The sequence below is a fragment of the Oncorhynchus clarkii genome, chromosome 1 (genome assembly GCF_045791955.1).
Source record: "Oncorhynchus clarkii lewisi isolate Uvic-CL-2024 chromosome 1, UVic_Ocla_1.0, whole genome shotgun sequence".
NCBI lineage: Eukaryota > Metazoa > Chordata > Actinopteri > Salmoniformes > Salmonidae > Oncorhynchus > Oncorhynchus clarkii.
The window spans coordinates 13,463,855-13,488,471 of NC_092147.1; the positions used below are offsets into that span (position 1 = coordinate 13,463,855).

Here is a 24,617-nt window from a genome sequence, read left to right on the forward strand (position 1 = left end):
AGCAGCGTTCAGCCTCAGTGGTTATCAGAGACAGAGGAAAGGGGATGTGGTAGACTTTAATGTTTTTTAGTTTTTCATTTCTGGCTAATTATAGCTAATGGTCCTGTCCAGGTTGTTCCGGACTCAACCTATATAGCTAGCATCCAACCAACAGGTCATATTATAACAGAAATCTGTTAAATTAAATGTTCAATGTTTTTTAGATCATTATCAAGTTAAATGATGTAGTTGGCTAAAATTGTGGTGACATGTTCATAGTTTGCACAGTCACAAAATAGTCAATGCGTCTAACATTTGATACCACCTTTTCCTTTAGATGGCTTGCAAAGTGTCATATTTCTCCTTTTTGTCACAGGCAGCCAAATAGACAGGTGATTTTGACACCTTTTCATATATCGGGGCCCAGTGTAATGCACAGTAAGACACTACCGCGCAGTGCAAGGGCAAGACATCACCTCACTGAACTCATCACAGTGCCTTCAGAAAGTATTCATACCCCTTGTTCAAAAATGTTATTGTTAGAATGTGGTCTATAATGATAAAGTGAAAACATGTTTTTAGACATTTTTGCTGATTTATTGAAAATGTAAATACATAAATATCTAATTTACATAAGTATTCACACCGCCCAGTCAGTACTTTGTAGAAGCACCTTTCGGCAGGGATTACAGCTGTGGGTCTTCCTGGGTATGTCTGTATCAGCTTTGCACATCTGGATTTGGGGATTTTCTCCTGTTCTTCCTTGCAGATTTTCTAAAGCTCTGTTAAGTTAGATTGTGAGTGGCGGTGAACATCAATCTTGAAGTCTTTCCACACATTTTCAATGAGATTCAAGTCTGGGCTTTGGCTGGTCCACTCAAGGACTTTCACATTCTTGTTCTTTAGCCATTCCAGTGTTGAAGCTGTATGCTTCAGATCATTGTCTTGTTGGAAAGTAAATATTCGCACCAGTCTAAAGTTGTTTGCACTCTGGAGCAGGTTCTCAGTTGACCAAACCGGTTGCTCAGTTTGGTCTGACTGCCTACTCTAGGCAGAGTCCAGGTAGTTCTGTATGTTTTCCATTTCCCAATGATGGAGACCACTGTGCTCTTAAACTTTCAGACCCCAGGAATAGTAGCTGCTGCCTAGGCATGGAGATCCATAATAAAATACAAACACTCTAGGAATTGTTTTCTACCCTTCCCCAGATATACCTCATCACAATTCTATATCAGAGATCTACAGACAGTTCCTTGGACTTCATGGTATAGGTTCTGCTCTGACATGCTCTGTCAACTGTGGGACCTTATATAGACAGGTGTTTTTCTTTCTAAATCATGTTCAAACAGTTGATGGACTCCAATCAAGTTTTCGTGACAGCTCAAGGATGATCAAAGGAAATTGGATGAGCCTGAGCTCAATTTGGAGTGTCATAGTATTTGTGTGTGTGTGAGAGAAAAAAATCTATTTAATCCATTTTGAATTCAGGCTGTAACAGCACAATGTGAAATAAGTCAAGGGGTATGAATAGTTTCTGACTGTATATCAAACAAATTAGAGTTGCTTACTCGGAAGTCAGGAGAGTTTGACTTGAACCTAAATGGCAGCTTGTCAAAGCAACCCGTCTCAGGGGAGTTGGGTAGTCTAAAATACAAAGCCACACTTCTTCCTCAAAGAAAACAGACAATTTATAATGTTTCCACACGGGGAGAAGCTGCTGATGAAACTGGCAGAACATGCATGTAAACATTGGATATTGTGTTACATCAGCATTGGTCGGTGCTGGAGAAGAGCAGCTCACCTATAAATAATATATATTTTTTACTGTAGCTAATAGTTGTTTTTTTATTTTATTTGAAGCTCTAGTCGCTGGCACACTGCCCACAAAACATGAACATAATGTTTTGATTTGTACAAAATAGCCTGTAGACACAAGGCTTTGACTCTACACTATCTAGCGAAGAACCATCCCTTTAAACCACGCAGCTTACTTCATATCAAAACTGGGAGAGACTAGACTTCTAAAAACAACAACCCTAGCGATTTTAGCTAAACAAATCTTTCTTCTTTGTCTTCGATTCGGCCCACAGGGAAAGTAGTCTTATGGTATCTGAAGCTTGAAGGGATGCCGTTTCCGAAAACATCTTTCTAAACCAATATTTTATCCTTGACTTTATCCTAATTGGAATACATTTGTAGGCCATTCTTTACAAGGCAGTGTTGTGGATGTTTCTTTTGGTTCATTACAATAATAAAACCTTCTCACTGTGAGGTTTCCCCCCATCTTTTACACCTCAGCGATTGCTATCTGTTCTTGTTTACTTTTCTTGCAATTGTTTTTCCCACCCCCAAAGTATGTTGGAAAATCTGTTACCCCAGACGTCACTTTTTGCTATAGGACAGATTAGATTTACGCAGTTCTTCATCACAATATATAATTTGGAATGCAGTTTCCTTAGATTCTAAATAATTCATAGATATTCAAAGAGTTTGTTGTTCTTGGTTGTAGTAATATGATTTAAATTCTGCATTTATCAATAGTCTATCTTCCTATGGGAATGGTGAGCGAGGTAGGTGAGGTGAGCGAGGTAGGTGAGGTGCTGTCCGTAGTATAGTTAGTGGCTGCTGTGGGATCCAAGATTTCTCTTCATGGTAGTGTACCTAATTTTAAAACAGCAGGTGCTAAATGTTTTCTTCCCTCTAAACACACAATTAAAGCAAGTTAATACCTTTTTCACTTCATCCACTTCATTGTCAACCTGCAATGCCCACTTTGACTAGGGCAGGTAGCCTACATGGTACTTGTTTAAATTCTAGAGCCACTGTTGGCACTACAGAGCTCTGATTTAACCCCCCCACCACCCCTAGCCCTCCAGTGTGTGACCTTGACCTTTGTGGTGGTCTCCCTCCAGACAAGCAGGTGTACATGACTGTGGCCGTGGACCTGGTGGTGACTGAGGTGTTGGAGCCAGTGCGCTTCCTGCTGGAGACACTGGTGCGCGTCTACCCGGCCAACGAGCGCTTCTGGTACTTCAGCCGCAAGACCTTCAGCGAGACCTTCTACCTCAAACTCAAACAGGTACCGGGGCACTTAGTAGGCCTTGATAGCACAACCTCATCAGAGTCGTATTCATTACATATCTTTCTCATCAGGATGTTTTTCAGCCAACTTTTTGTCACTTATTCTTTATATCTGAAAGGTATTGCCGGCAACAAAGCCTGTGCTTTTATTTCCGCCAACCGACATAGTCATGATTTGCGGTAATGTATTTAATAGTCCCACCAACCCCTCAGTATAAACGTTGCCTTTCATTTTGCCATCTTTGGCACGCATTAAATCATCAACATCATCACACTTTTTATTTTCATTCACAAATCTTCACAAAAATGCTTTATATATTTATTTTTACACACACACACACACGTAAATATATATATTTTTTCCCCTCTTGACCTTGACAGGTAAATATTTATGTTTGGCTAATAAACAATGGAATATTATGACAAAATAAATGTTGGCGTTTGAAAGAAGAGAGAGCGCATCACAATGTTGTGATCGCATCCAACCAAAAAGCTACTTTGTGAAGTCATCCTGCAGTGGTTCAGCCAGGTCCAGGTTTTTACATGTTTTGTTGTTGACATGATTGGAAAGAGAAGATTAATGCTTCTTCAGCAATAAAAATGTTTAGGATGGGGGCTTTGTTTATATGGCAGTGGTTCCATGTGTTTGTGACACTGAAGTTGGACTGTGATCAGCACAGGGGAATGTAGGCTAAGTGTGTCTCTTGTCTGTTTAATGAACAACATAAGAACTATTGATTTAATTTGCATGGCACAACAATGGGCTGCAAAGACCAGTACCATAATAAAACAAAAAATATGCTTTTCTATTCTTTTGAAAATAAATGTTGTTAGCCTTATGTTTCCTAGGACTTGCATAAACCAATTAATTTATACATTTTTAGTGATGTAAAGATTCACCGATAAACATCGGTCCCCGGTTCAAACGTTTAAGATACGAGTTCATCGGTCCATAGGAACCCAAATCGTTCCAAGTGTAGCGTGAATCTGTCAGACAATCGATCCAAACGTTACGAAAATACCTCTAATCCTTTGACTGCATTTATGCATCATTGATCTTCAAGTCGGATAACAATTGTGTGCACAGTGCGTAGCTGCTCGCGCCACCTTCAGCATTCAATTGCTTGTAAAATGGCTTTCGTAATGTCAAGTCACAGGCTCTATTAGTTGGGTGACTAGCCAGGCAATTTGCTGGGTCATTGTTACCAAATGCACGGTAGAAAATAGTGTTTTACCAGCAGAGTTCTGTAGGCTACCAGAGTGGACCCCACTCGCATCTTTCTGATCGCACATCTAACTGTAGATTGGGGCTTTTTGATTGCCAGGTTCACCATGAATAGTTGTGCTAGTTTTGCTTTAAACAGTCAGTGCATTTGCAAACAAGGTAAAGGTGTAATTTAATAACAAGGACAGCAATCATTTTTTTGCGAGCTGTACTGTCCGGTGCATTGGTTGGCGCGGAGGAAGAGCAGCTCTCTTGTGAAGTTACAAACGCTCAAAGCCATTCGCTTTTGAGACACGGGTGAAATCAAAAGCTGTGTTATATTATTTGGCTATGTCATAGTTCATTTCTAAAGATCCATATTGATGTGTTACTTGCTCAACATTTCTCATCTGCTAAAATGACAAGTTAACAAAAGGCAGAATTGACCCCCCCCCCACTAATTGTGGTAGATGATCAGTTCATGTTCCCCATCACACACACGTTTGTTATACATTTTTTTGGTCCTCACAAGGAGAGTAAAGCAAGTTAAATTCTGACATTTCACTGGGCCCCACAAGGAAAAAGGCTTTTTTAGAATTAGGTTTAGGGTTATGGTTAGAATTAGAATTCAAAATACGATTTTGAATGGGAATACATTTTTTGGTGCCCACAAGGATAGTATTTCCTTCAAAATTGTATTTTCCTTAAACCTAACCCTTAAGTCTTAAAAAGCCTTTTTCCTTGTGGGGCCCAGTGACATGTTGGAATTTAACTTACTTCTGGTCCCCACAAGGGGAGAGAAATCATATCACTCACTCACACAGACAGACAAACAGACAGAGAGTCACTCAGAGAAGTCAGTTCAGACAGTTTCAGCTTAGAGGCACTGTTCCTGAGTTCCATTGATGTCAGATTGTAATTTAGAATGGGAAATTAATTTGTTAATGCAAAAAATGTCATTGCATCGAACCAAATCGTTTCAAACAAAAAATATTGTTCCTGTATTGTATCTACAGGAGATGCGCATCGTATCATGCTTGGAAGGAGAGATGCACATCCCTAATTCTAGCCAACTCATATAATTTCCAGAACATATCTGACAACACTTTAAGGAGCCAACTTTTTATTCACCATAACAGGAAAATACAAGGTCATTATTTACAAATGATTTACAAGTAGGCTACGGCAAGCAGCTAACTTACTGTTGTGAATGTGAAGAAATTAAAGCAGTGGAAAGTCTGAATGTAGAAGGAGGAATTTAGAACATGCAGCTGTCAGGTCACCATGACAATGAGCATAACAACAGGGTCAAATTTGAATGTCTTTAGCTCCTTCTCGGCAAACGCAATGGCTATAATAAAAGGCAAATGTCTACATGAAGATGAAATATTGTTCTGTTTTGAAAGAGCACACCTAATGTTTTAACCAACCTTCTCTTATTGTTCTAGTAGTCCTCCCTGTTTTGCCCCACTGGCTTCCGTTTTCTTTCTAGTGAATACGACAAGGGACAATACAAGAGGGCTGTTGTGTGTTCTGCTTACTGGTCCTACGAATTTCAACTCTAAAAGATGAAAAGCAATACCAGGACTAAAGCTTACCTTGCACGAAGGTGGAGGTATCGGTCGTATTGTTTTCTTCTGGTAGTCCTCCATGTTAAGTGAGAAATGGATGACCCTGCACAGACTCAGGAAACAAAGCCACTTATAACTATCAAGATATCCCTCTATTCTCTAATCCGATGCAACCGAGCCTGTTGGGTACACGCGTACAACCACACCCAATGTACTTGACCCATGCCCCTCCTCCGAAATGCATGAGGGCGACAACTCATTCAATTGCCGGCCAAGCACACAAGTGCATCCCCATCCAAGCCAGAGTTGGAAACACAAACCCTTTGCCTGTTTGTTTGAAAGGCAGATATCTTCTCCACTCTGCTTCAGGGGAGCAGGTGAGGCAGCAAACGGAGGCTTTGGGTCCATCCCAAATGGCAACCTATTCTCTATGTAGTGCACTGCTTAGGGTGCGTTTGAGACGTAGCCTTTGTATCATTGGGTGCCCTAATACGAGGAAGCCTGTCATTATCTGGCTGTAGTAATTAGGACCCTGGCTGATTGCCTCTCTCTCTAGTTATCTAATCAGCAGGCAGGAAAGAATGCCGGCTGCTGTAGTTGGAAGCTAATTAAAAGAGAGCCATTGTAGTGTGTGCACAAGATTCTAATCCCAGCCACTAGCCACGTATATGATTTCATTTGTTCCGCGGACCTCTCATTAACGGCGGAATAACAGTCACTGTTGTCACACTCTCAACATATTTCACAAGGAAATAAAAAGGGTTTGAGGTGTTGGTGAAGGGTCCTTCACTAGGGTATTATTGCAAACACTGCTTATTGTGACATCCTTATCTATACTGTCTAAACCTTAGTAAATTATAATATTGCTGTAATATGACTGTCGATAGCGATTAGAAAACTATGCATTGCCCATAAATGTCTTGGATGTACAGTATAGTCTTCAATTTGGGTCCTTGCACTTAGTGTTAGTTTAAATCCACTTCTCACCATGAGTGCTGAGCCCATATGACCCCAGTATCAACAACAGTGATACAAAACCATCAATGTGTGCAATGTGACAAAGCCCAACTTAAGAAGTGACCTGCGTAGGTGAGTGAGCACAGTCTCTCTGTGCTCTGATTGCACAGGCTCCCTGTGAACCCTATTGCCAGACAGTCTGGTCAAAAGGCCGCTGGTGGGATCCTTGGCACTCTCCACTGCCGCTCTATTTAATTTCCTCCTGTACGTGTAATTATATTTTCAGCGCGCTCCCCTCGGGCAGTGGCAAAGGTGATGCTAACTTTAGAAGGTGTTTTTTCAGACTGAGGCACTCTGAAACATATTGAGGATGTCTAAAGAGACTTTCCAACAGCTCTGTTACAAAATCATATTTGTTTTGCATGTAGAATTGACTTGTCAGTGCTGTTGCAGTTATCCATAACATGATGTGTTAACAGATTAATCCCACACTGTGTGTGTGTAGGGTGGTGAGAAGGATGGCCAGGCTGATTCCATGTTGGAGGTAGTGAGCCTGCAGAGGGAGACTGAGAGGAACAACTGGGGCCATGTTGAGGAAGAGGAGCCTGAGGAAGGTATGGAGCTCTTTCTGTCTTTCCCTATCTCTCACCCGTCTCTCCCTCCCTGTCTCTTTCCCTCTCTCCCTCTATCCAGCCCCCTTTCTCTCACTCTTTCTATTTCATTCCATCTCTCTCCCGCCTCTTTCGGTCTCCATATAAGTCTCTGTTCCCCCTGAAGACTTAGTAAGGGTGTGTTGTTGTGTTGGGGTGCTAGTGTTGACATGTTGGCTGGCCTTTCCCTAACCTCTCCAAGGTCACCATGAGAACTTACACACCTCTCCAGGCAAAACGACATGGCACATTGAATTCCATCCTCCTCATTGACACAGACAACATTTCATGACCAAATATTTCTTGGTTGAAAAATGCACTCCGTCCCCCCATAATTTACAAGAAAAACGACCTGCGTCTTGGAGCTTACTTTGATGTACAAGGAGAGAGAGGCAAAGAAAACAGATTGCTTTTACACAAACCGCTTGTTGGAGGAGAGCATTTGTTTTATTGATATATTTCGGGCAATCGTTTCTCCTCGCTGGTGGGAACACTTCATCCAGATGAGATCTGTCCAGATAATTGAACATTATCAACACGTTGGCTCACATTGCATTTTCTTGAGGCTCGCCCCCCTCCTCACATGTGGCGGCCATGAGTCAACTATGAAGTTTAATTTAGTTTGGGTGTGTGTGAGCTGTTGTGAGGGTGAGGCGATGGCGCGGGTGTAGTAGTGTTACAAGGTATACTGAAACTCCTGTACTTTTTCAACACTAGAACATAAACAGGTTGGTACTAGATTTTGTTTTTCTTTCGGTACTTCTGTCAAATGTGTCTCATGAATCAAGTCTGTATCAGCGCAGCTGATGTCCCCCTTATAGCACAAGCGTACCGTGCCTGCCCCTCTTAGCCAGCACTGGGAGTCTGGGCTGCATCATGTTAGCTCCCCATTCATGCTGCATGGACAGGGCCAACCAGGCAGGATATAAACCCATCCACTTTGCCAAAACACAGCCACCAAAGCACTAGAAGGATATCAACAGACCACCAACTTTCTACCCTGAGACAAGGCTATAGCCCATGAAGATCTCCTCCACGGCACGAGCCCGAGGGGGTGCAAAACCGGACAGGAAGGTCACGGTATGGAAGCACTAACTGAAGAGCACTAACTGAAGAGCACTAGTAAGCCTGTGACTCAGTCCCTGCAATAGGGTCAGAGGCAAATAATCCCAGTGGAGAGAGGGGAGCCGACCAGCCACAGACAGCAAGGGCGGTTCGTTGCTCCAGTGCCTTGCCGTTCACCTTTGCACCCCTGGGCCAGACTACGCTCAATAATAGGACCTACTGAAGAGATGAGTCTTCAATAAGTACTTAAAGGTCGAGACTGTCTCTCACATGGGTAGGCAGACCATTCCATAAAAATGGAGCTCTATAGTAGAAAGCCCTGCTTCCAGTGGTTTGCTTAGAAATTCTAGGGACAGTAAGGAGGCCTGCATTTTGTGACCGTAGCGTCCAGTAGGTATGTACGGCAGGACCAAATTGGAGAGATGGGTAGGAGCAAGCCCATGTGATGCTTTGTAGGTTAGCAGTAAAACCTTGAAATGAGCCCTTGCCTTAACAAGAAGCCAGTGTAGAGAGGCTAGCACTGGAGTAATATGATCACATTTTTGGGTTCTAGTCGGGATTCTAGCAGCCATATTTAGCACTAACTGAAGTTTATTTAGTGCTTTATCCGGGTAGCTGGAGAGTAGAGCATTGCAGTAGGAGAAGGATTTAACAGGAGGGAGAGATGATAGGATAGAAGGAGAGAGTAGTGGGAGAGTGAAGATTAAGGCGCATTACCGTCTGGGTAAGGGCTGAGTGGTTAGGGCTAGAGGAGAGGGAGACAAAGGAAACAAAGTAGTGATCAGAGACCTGGAGGGGGGTTGCCTTGAGGTTAGTAGGCAACATCCTCTAGTAAAGATGAGGTCAAGCGTATTGCCTGCCTTGTGAGTTAGAGGGGGTTCTCATGTGTATTCTTGAATCAAATTGGGAACAAGTGTGACCTGTGTCCAAAACATTGGAGTCTTGTCCAGTCATTCACCGCGATGGCCTTTGCCATGTTTGGTCCAGTCATTCAACGAGTTGGCCTTTGCCACATTTGCGCCGTTATCATTATGCACACTTGCTGGTCCTCATTCAGGCCCAAGGCGGCTAAAGGAGCCTATGATGTTCACAAGCACAGACCTTTCAGTTGAAACTCATCAATAAAGTGTACTTTCTAACGAATGTAGGGCTCAGTTGTTCTCCTAGACCCAAGGTCTTATGTAGTCGCGTAATAATCAACGTGTGAGCTCATTCAATTACTCCATTAATTTTGTTATACTGTGTTGGGATGGTGACTTGGGAAAAATATGTGCGAGATGGAATCTTTTATCGCCGGTCCCGCTTGTTTATCTTCTTGAAGCAGTCTTTGCTGACAGTGTATATAGGAGTCATGTTTTTGTCACATATTAGTTTTACTTTTTTGTTGTTAACAAACTAAAACATACAGTACCAGTCAAAAGTTTGGGCACCTAATCATTCCAGGGTTTTTCTTTTCTTTTGACTATTTTCTACATTGTATAATAATAGTGAAGACCAACTATGAAATAAAACGGTGTAGTAACCAAAAAAAGTGTTAATCATATAAAAATATATTTTAGATTCTTCCTAGTAGCCACCCTTTGCCTTGATGACAGCTTTGCACACTTAGCATTCTCTCAACCAACTTCATGAGGAATGCATTTCCAGCTGTCTTGAAGGAGTTCTCACATATACTGAGCACTTGTTGGCTGCTTTTCCTTCACTCTGCGGTCCAACTCATCCAAACCATCTCAATTGGGTTGAGGTCGGGTGATTGTGGAGGCCAGGTCATCTGATGCAGTACTCCATCGCTCTCCTTCTTGGTCAAATAGGCCTTACACAGCCTGGAGGTGTGTTTTGGGTCATTGTCCTGTTGAAAAACAAATGATAGTCCCACTAAGTGCAAACCAGATTGGATGGTGTATCGCTGCAGAATGTTGTGGTAGCCATGCATGTTAAGTGTTTCTTGAATTCTAAATAAATCACTGACAGTGTCACCAGCTAAACACCCCCACACCATCACACCACCTCCTCCATGCTTCACGGTGGGAACTGTGATTTGGACTCATCAGAGCAAAGGACAGATTTCTACTGGTCTAATGTCCATTGCTCGTGTTTCATGGCCCAAACACGTATCTTCTTCTTGTTGGTGTCAGGGCTCCAGAGTGGCACAGTGGTCTAAGGCACTGCATCTCAGTGCAAGAGGCGTCACTGTATCCAGGGCTGTATCACATCCGGCTGTGATTGGTAGTCCCATAAGACGGCACACAATTGGCCCAGCGTCGTCTGGGTTTGTAAATAAGAATTTGTTCTTTACTGACTTGCCTGGTTCAATAAATCAGGCCTTCAACCATGAAGGCCTGATTCACACAGTCTCCTCTGAACAGTACATGTTGATGTGTATGTTATTGAACTCTGTAAAGCATTTATTTGGGCTGCAATTTCTGAGGCTGGTAGCTCTAATGAAGTTATCCTCTGCAGCAGAGGTAACTCTGGGTCTTCAGTTCCTGTGGCAGTCCTCATGAGAGCCAGTTTCATCATAGAGCTTGATGGTTTTTGCGACTGCACTTGAAGAGTTCTTGAAATGTTCCGGATTGACTTCATGTCTTAAAGCAATGATTGACTGTCGTTTCTCCTTCCTTATTTGAGCTCTTCTTGCCATAATATGGACTTGGTCTTTACCAAATAGAGCTTTCTTCTGTATACCACCTCTAAATTGTCACAACACAACTGATTGGCTCAAATGCGTTAAAAAGGAAAGGGACTATTTTAACAAGGCACACCTGTTAATTGAAATGTATTCCAGGTGACTACCTCATGAAGCTGGTTGAGAAAATGCCAAGAGTGTGTAAAGCTGTCATCAGGGCAAAGGGTGGCTACTTTGAAGAATTTCAAAAATCTAAATATATTCTATATATATATCTTTTAATTTCTACATGATTCTAAATGTGTTATTTCATAGTTTTGATGTCTTCACTATTATTCAACAATGTAGAAAATAAAGAAAAACCCTTGAATGAGTAGGTGTCCAAACTTTTGACTGGTACTGTACATGGACAACAATAGACAGCATTTACATACATTTCCACAAACATTAATGACATCTCTCCTCACCAGCACCTAACTAACTGTTCGCTCTAAGTGGGGGTGGTTGTGATTGGCCAGCATGTACATACCATGCACAGATTGAGAGCCTGCTTCTGATTGGTCAGCATCCTCTGTGCATATAGAAAGTGAATGAAAGGAGTGTGCTCATCTTATTGGAGGTATTTAAGAAGTGTCAGTGTCCAAAGAAAGGAGAAAATCGCAGCCTCTTTCAATAAGGACATTGAACATGTCAATATCGCAATTTCGATCTGAATTTGATGAATCGTGCAGCCCTAGTGTGTGTGTGTGTGTGGGTGATAGGGCTGTGACGGTCATTTTAGAATAACGGTTATTGGTCAGCCAAATGACCATGTGCAGCGTTATAATTGTTTGAATAGCAGCAACAACAACAAAAATACGCACATTTTCTCCTCCTGCTCCTGGCTGCATGTGCTGAGCGATTTACTGACATTTCAGGGTTTTTTCACTTATTAAACAACTAATTGACTGACATTGGCTCAATTACTTAAATTAAATTTTTTTTTTAAATTACATTTTTTTTGTGAGCCCAACCTTTCTATAGTGAAATCATTCAAGAGAAACCATGTCAAGAACTATGCTGTGCTGAAGGGAGTTGTGGTTTTCATTAATCAAATATTCAACCTTGTTCAGCGCAACTACGTGGTAATTAACTACAATCACCGTAATCCATTGCGGCAGTTTTTCCCCCCGGCTCGGACCAAGATGAAGGATGCATTTTTCTGCCTGCTATGTTAGGTTAGATACACACATACCGCATAGAATGGATGACTTCGGAATGTACACAACGTTGAGAGGAAAAGAGACCGTTTGTGAAAGTTTGCCTTACCTTTGAAGACCTAGTAAAATTATTTTGTCAGACAGCTTTGCAGCTAGCCTAGCTAAATAGGATGACTAAATACAGTACCGTATGGGGATCACAGAGAACGTCTGTCTGCTACTGCCTTCCCCGAGATCAGATTAATGAAAAATAATTGTCATCAAATAGAAACTATGTAATATACACAACTGAAATATTTTATTTCAAAGTAATTTCCTACTGATGTCTAGGATTCCCAATGTGGACCTGACAGAGATAATGGGATGTTTTCATGTTTTTGTTAACAATTTTTGGCTTTGGACGAGGTTGGAGGATGAGGCAGGGCTGGAGCTGAGACTGCGATGTCCAGAGGCTTTCGATGGGTTCTGGAGGGCTCAGTGGTTTCACTGGAGAGCAATCCAATCTGGTTAAGTGAGGTTGGCTTTTTGGCACCACCAGCCCTCACTGCTGCTGTGGCATAAGACCACCAGGTTTTCACCTCACCCTTTCCCTGGCTCTCCCTCTCTGGCTTGACTCAATACCACACAGCTTTGGAACACCCTGTCTGCCTCCCACCCACCCTGCCTGTCTGCCTCCCACCCACCCTGCCTGTCTGCCTCCCACCCACCCTGCCTGTCTGCCTCCCACCCACCCTGCCTGTCTGCCTCCCACCCACCCTGCCTATCTGCCTCCCACCAACCCTGCCCTGTCTGCCTCCCACCAGCCCTGCCCTGTCTGCCTCCCACCAACCCTGCCCTGTCTGCCTCCCACCAGCCCTGCCCTGTCTGCCTCCCACCAGCCCTGCCCTGTCTGCCTCCCACCAGCCCTGCCCTGTCTGCCTCCCACCAACCCTGTCCTGTCTGCCTCCCACCAACCCTGCCCTGTCTGCCTCCCACCAACCCTGCCCTGTCTGCCTCCCACCAACCCTGCCCTGTCTGCCTCCCACCAACCCTGCCCTGTCTGCCTCCCACCAACCCTGCCCTGTCTGCCTCCCACCAACCCTGCCCTGTCTGCCTCCCACCAACCCTGCCCTGTCTGCCTCCCACCAACCCTGCCCTGTCTGCCTCCCACCAACCCTGCCCTGTCTGCCTCCCACCAACCCTGCCCTGTCTGCCTCCCACCAACCCTGCCCTGTCTGCCTCCCACCAACCCTGCCCTGTCTGCCTCCCACCAACCCTGCCCTGTCTGCCTCCCACCAACCCTGCCCTGTCTGCCTCCCACCAACCCTGCCCTGTCTGCCTCCCACCAACCCTGCCCTGTCTGCCTCCCACCAACCCTGCCCTGTCTGCCTCCCACCAACCCTGCCCTGTCTGCCTCCCACCAACCCTGCCCTGTCTGCCTCCCACCCACACTGCCTGTCTGCCTCCCACCCACCCTGCCTGTCTGCCTTAAACCCAGCCTGTCTGCCTCCCACCCACCCTGCCTGCTTAACACCAGCCTGTCTGCCTTCCACCCACCCTGCCTGCTTAACACCAGCCTGTCTGCCTTCCACCCACCCTGCCTGCTTAACACCCTGCCTGCCCCTGGTTTACTTACTGAAAAGGATTTTACTCATGTTCATTCTGTGTTTTCCCATTTTCACCATCCTATTGAAATGTTCTATTTTAAACGAGTAAGGTTTTTAGTTGGGAATATTGGTTCATATGGATGGTTGCAATAGGGTGCAAATAGATGGGAGGATAAGAAACCCAAGGGTTTTACATGGTGAAAATGGAGAACACCGAATGCATTCTCAGATGTCTTTCGAGGGATTTAAATACTAATCAAAGGAAACAGATAACCTCTTATAGGCTCCTTTCTTATAAGCCTGGGACCTCACAATACGATATCACAATACTTAGGTGCCGATGCGAGATATATTGTGATTCTCACAATTCTATACATGTTGCGATTCTCTACTGTGATTTTATTGCGTTTCAAAGTTCCAAACATTGCTCACCGTACAGTGCATTCGGAAAGTTTTCAGACCCCTTGTATTTTTCACTTTGTTAGGTTACAGCCTTATTTTAAAATGGATTAAAAATCCTCATCCGTCTACACACAATTGTCCGTAATGTTCCATCTTGGTTTCATCAGACCAGATCATCTTGTTTCTAATGGTCTTAGAGTCCTAAAGATGCCTTTTAGCAAACTCCAAGTGGGCTGTCATGTGCCTTTTACTGGGGAGTGGCTTCCATCTGGCCACTACCATAAAGGCCTGATTTAGTGGAGTGCTGCAGAGATGGGAGAACCTTTCAGAAATATAACCATCTCCACATAAGAACTCTGGAGCTCTGTCAGAGTGACCATAGGGTTCTTGGTCACCTCCCTGACCAAGGCCCTTCTCCCCCGATTGCTCAGTTTACCCAGGCGGCCAGCTCTAGGAAGAGTCTTGGTAGTTCCAAACTTCTTCCATTTCAAGATCAATGGCCACTGTGTTTTTGGGGACCTTCAATGCTGCAGAAATGTTTTGGTACACTTCCCCAGATCTGTGCCTCGACACAATCCTATCATGGAGCTCTACAGACAATTCCTTCGACCTCATGACTTGGTTTTTGCTCTGACATGCACTGTTAACTGTGGGACCTTTATATAGGAAGGTGTGTGCCTTTCCAAATCATGCTCAATTGTGTTTACCACAGGTGGACTCCAAGTTGTAGAAACATCTCAAGGATGATCAATGGAAACAGGATCCACCTGAGCTCAATTTCGAGTTTCATAGCAAAGGGTCTGAGTACTTATGTAAATACATTTAAAAAAAAATTGTAATAAATATGCAAACATTTCAAATCTGTTTTGGCTTTGTTATTATGGGGTGTGTGTGTGGATTGAGGGGGGAAGGAACGATTTAATACATTTTAGAATAAGGCTGTAACGTAACAAGATGTGGAAAAAGTCAAGGGATATGAATACTTTCCGAATGCACTGTATGTCTTCTGCAGAGGGACAAGAGGGATCTATGAGAGAACTATTTTAGATCAGTCATGGAAATCAAAGTGCTGAAGAAAAATGAGCTCATTTAAAAAGCTAGAGAACAAGCTTTGAAGGAGAAATACTGGAGTTTTGGTACACGTACAGTCATCTACTGCAAAAATAGCATTGCGATATTGTCAAAGCGATATGACCATATTTTCTAAGATAATATCCTGATTTGATGTAACTATCGCTTAAAAATATATATTTCTTGCCCTGTCAGTACTTTGACAAATTAGCTGTAAGAACACTATGTACACGTCAAACACCTTTTACCCCAAGAAGGCTTACGCTTGTGGGCAATACACGTTTTAAGATAGAACACATATCTTTTTTTAACAATAAATATGGGTGACTGGGCCTTTTTGGAATGAGGGCAAAACAATGGAAAAACATCACCATTTGGACTCCAAAGGTGTCCCAAACGCGCATTGCAAAGATCCAACCCTGTAAACAGCGGTGGCTTTTCTCGATTCCCACAAGCACAGCTCTTCCTACACTGCACTTTTCCGTGACCACACATGCTGATTCTTACTGGATGGGTTCTTGATAGCAAGAGGGTGGAATGCTCTTTGAACAACTTTTTTTTTGTTAGCAAGCCTTGTTGACCAGGGAGACTTAAGTACAGTAAGTACATTTACAGTGTATCGTTAGTCGATTACAGCTTGCGGATCTAAACGGAATCCGAATGGTTCTGGTGTAGGCAGCCTAGCGGATAAGCGCTTTGGGCCAGTAACTGAAGGATCGCTGGTTCGAAGCCCCAAGCCGACCAGGGGAAAAATCTATCTGGAGTCACTCTGGAGAAGGGCATCTGCTAAATTACTAAATGTAAAGATTCTGCTGTACCGAGTGCTACCATTCGAACTTTAGAAATAATAGTAGTCCTTTCGGAGTGAAAAGTCCACCCACACCTGTGTTTTGTTGTCACCTCCTTGGAGGTAGGCAGTCTCCAAGGCCGGCACTGTTTTCAAAAAGCCTTGCCAGGGAGGAGAAGCCATTCACAGTACATTCACAGGCATTTCTAAAGGCTCCACTGCATTCCAGCTGTCAGTGGAGGCGGCGTGAAAAGAAAGCCTTTCAGGGCTTTCTAGCTGGAGGTCAGCTGTAGATGGGACTGAATGCTTTCCCACTGTGTGAGGATGCTTCTGCCTGCCTGCACTTTTCTCCCAAGTCGCAAGTGCACATGCCTTTTCTTGTTTTGGTAAATTGTAATGCGCAGCAATGTGGACCTGGAATGTCAACATTTTCTCTTGTGTTGTCAGCCCACTGTAATTTATATTTTTGGTGTATAAAATGAAAAATCTTTTGTGTGTGTGTATGCACACATTTCAATGCATTCACACAGCAAACATTCAAGTGCATGCACTCTCATTACCCTATTGAATGGGTGGTACCACAGCTCAAACTCTCTGCTTATAAAAAAAATCCTCAGCAATCTACACACAATACCCCATAATTTCAAAGCTAAAACAATTATTTTTCTTTCTTCTCCAAAGGTCTTACAAATAATAAAACATACCTTATTTACAGGTGTTCACACCTTTTGCTATGAGACTCGAAATTGAGCTCAGGTGCATCCTGTTTCTATTGATCATCTTTGATGTTTCTACAACTTGATTGGAATCCACCTGTGGTAAATTCAATTGATTGGACAGGATTTGGAAAAGCACACACCTCTCTATATAAGGTCCCACAGTTGACCATGTCAGAGCAAAAACCAAGCCATGAGGTCGAAGGAATTGCCCCGAGACAGGATTGTGTCGAGGCACAGATCTGGGGAAGGGTACCAAAACATTTCTGCAGCTTTGAAGGTCCCCAAGAACACAGTGGCCTCCATCATTCTTAAATGGATAAAATTTGGAACCACCAAGACTCTTCCTAGAGCTGGCCGCCTGGGTACACTGAGCAATCGGGGGAGAAGGGCCTTGGTCAAGAAGGTGACCAAGAACCTGATGGTCACTCTGACAGAGCTCCAGAGTTCCTCTGTGGAGATGGGAGAACCTTCCAGAAAGACAACCATCTCTGCAGCGCAATCAAACCTTTATGGTAGCGTGGCCAGACGGAAGCCACTCCTCAGTAAAAGGCACATGACAGCCCACTTGGATTTTCCCAAAAGGCCCCTAAAGACTCTGGCAATGAGAAACCAGATTTTCTGGTCTGATGAAACCAAGATGAAACTCCTTGGCCTGAATGCCAAGCGGCTCGTCTGGAGGAAACCTGGCACCATCCCTACAGTGAAGCGTGATTGTGGTGGCAGCATAATGTTTTGGGGATGTTTTTCAGCGGCAGGGACCGATCTAACATCTCTGAAGAGATCTGAAAATAGCTGTGCAGCGACACTCCACATCCAACCTGACAGAGCTTGAGAGGATCTGCAGAGAAGAATGGGAGAAACTCTCCAAATACAGGTGTGCCAAGCTTGTAGCATCATACCCAAGAAGACTCGATTCTGTAATCACTGCCAAAGGTGTTTCAACAAAGTACTGAGTAAAGGGTCTGAATACTTATGGAAATGTGATATTTCAGTTTTTTATTAGCAGAAATTTCTAACCCGTTTTTGCTTTGTCATTATTGGGTATTGTGTGTAGATTGGTGGGGTGGGGGACTATTTTAATACATTTTATAATAAGGCTGTAACCTAACAAAATGTGGAAAAGTCAAGGGGTCTGAATGCTTTCCGTATGCACTGTGGAGGTCCTGGTTTGGAGGGAGCTCACCTCTGGTGTTCTACTGGGCTGTCCGCGCCATGCAATTGAGGGCTGTGCTGTTGTCATACCAAGCTGTGATACAGCCAGTCAAGATGCTCTCAGTGGTGCAACTGTATAACTTTTTTGAGGATTTGAGGGCGCATGCCAAACAATGAGAAGAGATGCTACATATGTGAGTGGACCAATTTTAAGTCCTTATTGATTTGGTCACCGAGAAACTTGAAGCTCGTGTGTGTGTGTGTTAAAATGGGAACAGGTGTACTTCTCTCAGCTGTAAGTGGGAATCACAACTTGCCTGTCTCCTATTCTGTTATCCTTAATGTCTGAAGAAAGTGTGAAAACTCCTAAAGAATATATATTTTGAATAATGGTCATGCTGCTCATAATGCAATTACATGCTTGTTCCCAGTGATCCATATGCAATTCACACTGGGATCCCATAATAGGCTAAAATCTTAGTCTTATCTCACCTCCCATTGGGCCTTGTCTTGTCTCCTGCAGATAGCGACAGTGAGATCTCCAGTGGGACCGGTGATGTGTCCAAGGATTGCCCTGAGAAGATCTTAGAGTCCTGGGGTGCAATCCTCAACAGATGGTAAGTGTGGCGGTCATGATAACCACCATTCAGTAAATAACAGCTTCAGTCATTGAATAAGGAAACAGATTCAATGTATTTGTCTGAAGTACCTCATTGTTCCTCCACTACACGAGGAGAATAATGAAATTGTTAGCATTACTTTTATATGGTCACTATAATGACATTATTGTAATAAACATCCTCCATTCTAACCCTAATAAACATCAGCTTCAGGAGAGTAACATTAATAATGAATATCCATGCCTGCACTGTAGATGGCCTTAGCCTGATGAGTTTGGCTGTTGTATGTCGAGTAGTTTCTTATCTCTCTCCTGTGTGTCAGGCATGGGAACTTGTCTGTGCGGCCTAAGGGCCTGACTGCGCTGGTGAAGCCTGGGGTCCCCGAGGCCCTCAGAGCTGAGGTCTGGCAGCTCCTCTCAGGCTGCCAGAGTGACCAGGCCCTGCTGGAGAAATATCGCATCCTCATCACCAAGGTAAGGAGGAGGGAAATACACACACACACACACACACACACACACACTCACTGACACACACACACACTTGTGACACACACACAGACCACCAAAGTAAAGAGGACATACGCACACCGCGCACACACACTCGCACCTCACTCAAACGCACCTCAGTCGCACCTCACTCAAGCGCACCTCAGTCGCACCTCACTCAAACGCACGCAATCATTGATTCCCACCTGCATTTGTATGTACAAGTTTCACATTTCAACTCCACTCACTCAAGCTCGGTGAGTTTGTGAAATATCCTCAAAATGGCTGAATGTTGTGTGGGTGATGAAAAATTGAAGTTTTGCTGAAATGTACCTTTTCTGAATACGAGAGCCAGTCAAATATATGTGCTGTATAACCATCATGCAAATTGTAATTTCGAGTGCAGAGATTGCGACGATCCCTGAAGACTTTGGTGTAAAAAAACAACAACTGTTTTCACGCTCATCAACTTGGTGTCATGTGACAGTGTCTAAATGCACGTAGTATGAAAGTATGAAATAATGAAAATAAAACCTAATATAACTTAAACGGAAAGCATTTGCATTTTTGCGCAGTCCAGGCAGTGCTGAGAGGGATCGTCTCCTTGCAGTTGTTCCTCTGGAGAGACTCAATGACTGTCATTAAATTAGCTCCATAAAGAGCCTGCTGTTTTAGAATTGGAAAACTTAATTGTCCACACAATTTGGAAATGTCATTGGCCTTACAATAACATGATTGACATCGAAACGGCATTAAAAAACATCAAGATCATTTCAGTTGAACTTGACAGTGGTGCAGTCTGATCCCACAGAGAACAAGGTTGGTGTTGAAGCCTATTCTCTCATGTTTCTCTTGGAGGTATGTTGGTTCTCATGCCAACAATGGATGATTGCAGGAATTTTTCCACAGTAAAAAGCACTATTGTTAACTCTGTCATAATTTAACACAGTCATTGTGGTGAAATCTCTCAAAATATGTTTTAGATTTTGTGTGACAATGGGATGGGGAAGGGTGTCTAACAACGCCATATAGAGCATCACATCTACACTTAAGAAAATGTTCAAAATAAAATAACTCCACACTAGAATTTCTTAAATTTTAACTTTAGCTTAATATTTAATTTTCATTCTCTCTGTGCACAAGCAGAAAATGTAGCTTTATAATAGAACATAAGTAATGTAACTACTGTTAAGTGTATTTCTGGCATCCTGACCTCAGTGTGCAGTAGGTGTTGCAGTAGCCCAGTCACTGTGACATTCTTTACTGCACAGGTCACTGGTCCATCACTCTTGTGGAGAACATGTGTCAGACAGAGGCTAGTCCTATCAGACCCATGTTCCCTGGCACTAAAACCCCACAGCTAATGTGTAGCATCCTCTATAGTCTGGCCGACAGCCCATAGCTGGCCCCCAACCTAGGCTCACCCACAGTCCAAACAAATTCCATCTCGACTGGCCTCGCTGGTAGATCATGTCGAATAATCCATTTTGGTGGAGCAGCCATGAATGTAATACCTCCTAGCTAATTCCAAGTGACTAATGTATTGATGTTTTTTTCATGAGGACATGTGAAGAGGTTGACTAGGCGACAGGTCCTCACTTTTATGTGTAATACAATACGCATTCCCCCCAGGAGGAGAAAGTGCTTGAAATACAACACAGTAATCAATTGCCTGAAATGGAGAGATTGGAAGAGGGAGATAAAATGGAGCCATAAACAAAAGGTTACTGCTTGCGCATGTGGCACAGAAAATAGATCAAATATAAAATCCAAGAAGGCGATTCAGGCGAAATGACTGAATGAAAGAGAACAGGCTCCTCTTTTCACATCTACTGTATTTATACTGGGCTGTTGTCTTTCGCCTGGGGGTGTAAATTTACCCTTGCAACACGCCTTTAACCCAGAGCCACAGTTCTCTTTCTGTCTCTCTCTGTCTCTCTCTCCATCTGCCCCAGCCGCCTTGCCTCCCACAGAGGATGAAAATGTGAGCTGCTAAATATATTATTACACTAGTTTACGTAAGGCAGGTTATGTGACACAGAGAATCACCTGGTGAGCGCTCACTCGTTCATTGTAATTCTTTGAGTAGACTCCCTTCCTTATTGGATGTAATGATGTTGATATAGGGGTTGGCTGGTGCTATTAATAGCCAGATAAAAGCCCAGGGGGTAGTGTTGGGGGGAGGGAAGGGGGACGTGGTGTCGAGCGCTCGATGATACCCACATTATGAATTGGCCTGTCTCCACTCGATGATGGTGATTCTAATGCAGATTGAAGCCTAAGTGAGTGAGTTGTGGCTGGTTATGGGGGGTATTGATGTCGTAAACCAGGGCACATTTCACTGGACTTTCTGACGGTGACACGTATTTGAATAATTGCACATGGCACTTCGACAGAAGGCTGGGTAGTAATGCAGAGAGGAGAGAGAGGGCTGTTCTCTCGTTTGGTGTATGTGATACGTGGAGTATTTTTATAGGGGGGATCTCAGTGAATGTTTCTGATAGGACAGTATAACAGTTTAAGGCATGTTTATCGGCCAAGTTATCATTGAGACTTAATCGAAGCTGGTACTCAGGTGTCTTGGGTACAGAGACAAACAAATCATGTCTGCGCTGCAAAAATGCACTTTTTGACTGAAGTATTCCGACCTTGGATGAATGTAATTTCAAACAAGTGTCTTCTCAGCACAGGAATATTTTTTTTGTTTTGTTTTGCGTTTCCTTGGTAACTCCTGGATTGAACCACACACACACACACACACACACACACACACACACACACACACACACACACACAGTCTGTGTAGCGCTTTGCTGAGAGTAAGCGTGAAACTAACATTTTCACAACCTTTTACTCTCCCTGTGTGATCTACCAAAGGTGTGCTGATGTTGAACCATGGCTTAAAACTGATTGAAAGCTATTTGGAGTTGACTCCTCAGAAGAGCCATTTCACGTTAGTTCCTCTGTCTGGATCAATCAATACCATTGAGAAAAGTTGGGTGGTGGTTCAGATTGGAGGTCTCAAACGCTGTGGTGTTGGTCTGTCTCTGAGATTGGAAGTCACCGTCTGTGGAAATAAATATAGTTTTCCCTGAATGAAGATCAATTTTTTTTCCCCTTTCTGTGATTCTCAGGGATTTCACAATTGACAACTTCAATTGACATCATTATCAATATTTAAATTATTTGATTACTAGGCCTAATTTATATCTCAAATATACTATGAGAAAAATAAAACAATTTAGATCGTATTTTCAGAGTTGCAGTGATGCACTAAACTGTGTTATTTATTTTTTAAGAGTGTTCATGGATGAAACGTGAAAAACGGCTCAAGCCAGCATTGGCCCAGACAGACGGTCTCAGTTTCATGGGTAAAATTGTTCTCTTCAGAGGCTGTGCTACATTCAATTCTCACTTGAATTCCGCTAATGCAGTATCTTCCACTCAGGCCCGCAATGAAATCAATTTCGGTCTTTATGACGCATGCCATTAAATCTTTGAGGGATCTTTTTGCTTTTTCTCAAGGTGCTTCAGCTACATTTTTATGTACCGTCATATTTGGCCCACACTCCAGCTAGCTTTGCAGTGGCATTTAGTTAGAGTCTGCAATCAAAGGTAGCACCAGCAGTGTGGAGAGTGGGGCTAGAAGTAATCAGACACCCACACGTTTTAACCCACAGACAATGCTGTACACTGGGATGAGCTGCCATGGAAACATGCTTGGATTTGAGTTCGTTCTACTTGTGATGCTCTTCCGTGCCCATATTCTGTTGTCTATATGTCTGATTTAAACCCTTCTAATGTGATGCTCCTGGATACCCGGCTTGGCTTTGATGGACATAGCCTCCAAACCAAGTTGTGGCAAACAGAGCTAAACTCCCATTGGTTGCCCTGAAAAATGCTTCTCCTGAAAGGCTATGTAAATAATCAGGTCTTGAGTTAGCTACTTTCCTGGTCAGTAGACTACTTGCTAGATAAGTGTTAAGATAATTTCATTAAGATGGGATTTTGGTACTATCCATTTAGAGGCAATCCTGAATTGCTGCATGTCTCTTGCATTAGACTCCTTCAGCCTGTGCAGGTGATATGGTTATGTTTATCTCTTTTCATTCCTTTTTAAATTCCATCATTGATTTCTGGAATTCCTCTGGGTTTCGGCCTTGTCTTCTCTGTCATTGTTCCAGTCCAAGCCTACCTCTATTCAGCTTCCAAGCTGCCATCCCTTTCTGCAGGAGAAGTGCCCTTGAGCTCAGTGGGTGTCTGTCACTCACAATATCCCCCTCAGTGTCTACAGTTCAGCTGCACTGCTGGTGCACAGCCCACCCTCCAAACCCAGTCGCCTCCGTTCACACAGCCCCGACCAGTTGCCTCCGTTCACCCAGCCCCGACCAGTTGCCTCCGTTCACACAGCCCCGACCAGTCGCCTCCGTTCGCGCAGCCCCGACCAGTCGCCTCCGTTCGCGCAGCCCCGACCAGTCGCCTCCGTTCACGCAGCCCCGACCAGTCGCCTCCGTTCGCGCAGCCCCGACCAGTTGCCTCCGTTCGCGCAGCCCTGACCAGTTGCCTCCGTTCACACAGCCCCGACCAGTCGCCTTCGTTCGTTCGCGCAGCCCCAACCAGTCGCCTCCGTTCACGCAGCCCCGACCAGTCGCCTCCGTTCGCGCAGCCCCGACCAGTCGCCTCCGTTCGCGCAGCCCCGACCAGTCGCCTCCGTTCACGCAGCCCCGACCAGTCGCCTCCGTTCGCGCAGCCCCGACCAGTTGCCTCCGTTCACACAGCCCCGACCAGTCGCCTCCGTTCGTTCGCGCAGCCCCAACCAGTCGCCTCCATTCACGCAGCCCCGACCAGTCGCCTCCGTTCGCGCAGCCCCGACCAGTTGCCTCCGTTTACACCGCCCCGACCAGTCGCCTCCGTTCGTTCGCGCAGCCCCAACCAGTCGCCTCCGTTCACGCAGCCCCGACCAGTTGCCTCCGTTCGCGCAGCCCCGACCAGTCGCCTCCGTTCGCGCAGCCCCGACCAGTCGCCTCCTTTCACGCAGCCCCGACCAGTCGCCTCCGTTCGCGCAGCCCCGACCAGTCGCCTCCGTTCGCGCAGCCCCGACCAGTTGCCTCCGTTCACACAGCCCCGACCAGTCGCCTCCGTTCGTTCGCGCAGCCCCGACCAGTTGCCTCCGTTCACGCAGCCCCGACCAGTTGCCTCCGTTCACACAGCCCCGACCAGTCGCCTCCGTTCGCGCAGCCCCGACCAGTCGCCTCCGTTCACGCAGCCCCGACCAGTCGCCTCCGTTCGCGCAGCCCCGACCAGTTGCCTCCGTTCACAGTTGCCTCCGACCAGTCGCCTCCGTTCGTTCACGCAGCCCCGTCCAGTCGCCTCCGTTCGTTCACGCAGCCCCGTCCAGTCGCCTCCGTTCGTTCACGCAGCCCCGTCCAGTCGCCTCCGTTCGTTCACGCAGCCCCGTCCAGT

At 44.6% G+C, this 24,617-nt stretch overlaps 1 protein-coding gene across 2 annotated transcripts in view; it reads left to right on the forward strand.

Annotated features, from left to right (window-relative positions):
• The window catches only part of LOC139424462 (rab GTPase-activating protein 1-like), a 153,976-nt gene that overhangs the window by 26,207 nt on the left and 103,152 nt on the right, over positions 1-24,617 (forward strand). For both annotated transcript variants that reach the window (XM_071176371.1, XM_071176456.1), the window contains 4 exons: positions 2,892-3,058; positions 7,298-7,406; positions 18,573-18,666; positions 18,992-19,142. In XM_071176371.1, the coding sequence (XP_071032472.1) occupies positions 2,892-3,058; positions 7,298-7,406; positions 18,573-18,666; positions 18,992-19,142 (521 nt within the window). The remainder of the gene's footprint in view (positions 1-2,891; positions 3,059-7,297; positions 7,407-18,572; positions 18,667-18,991; positions 19,143-24,617) is intronic.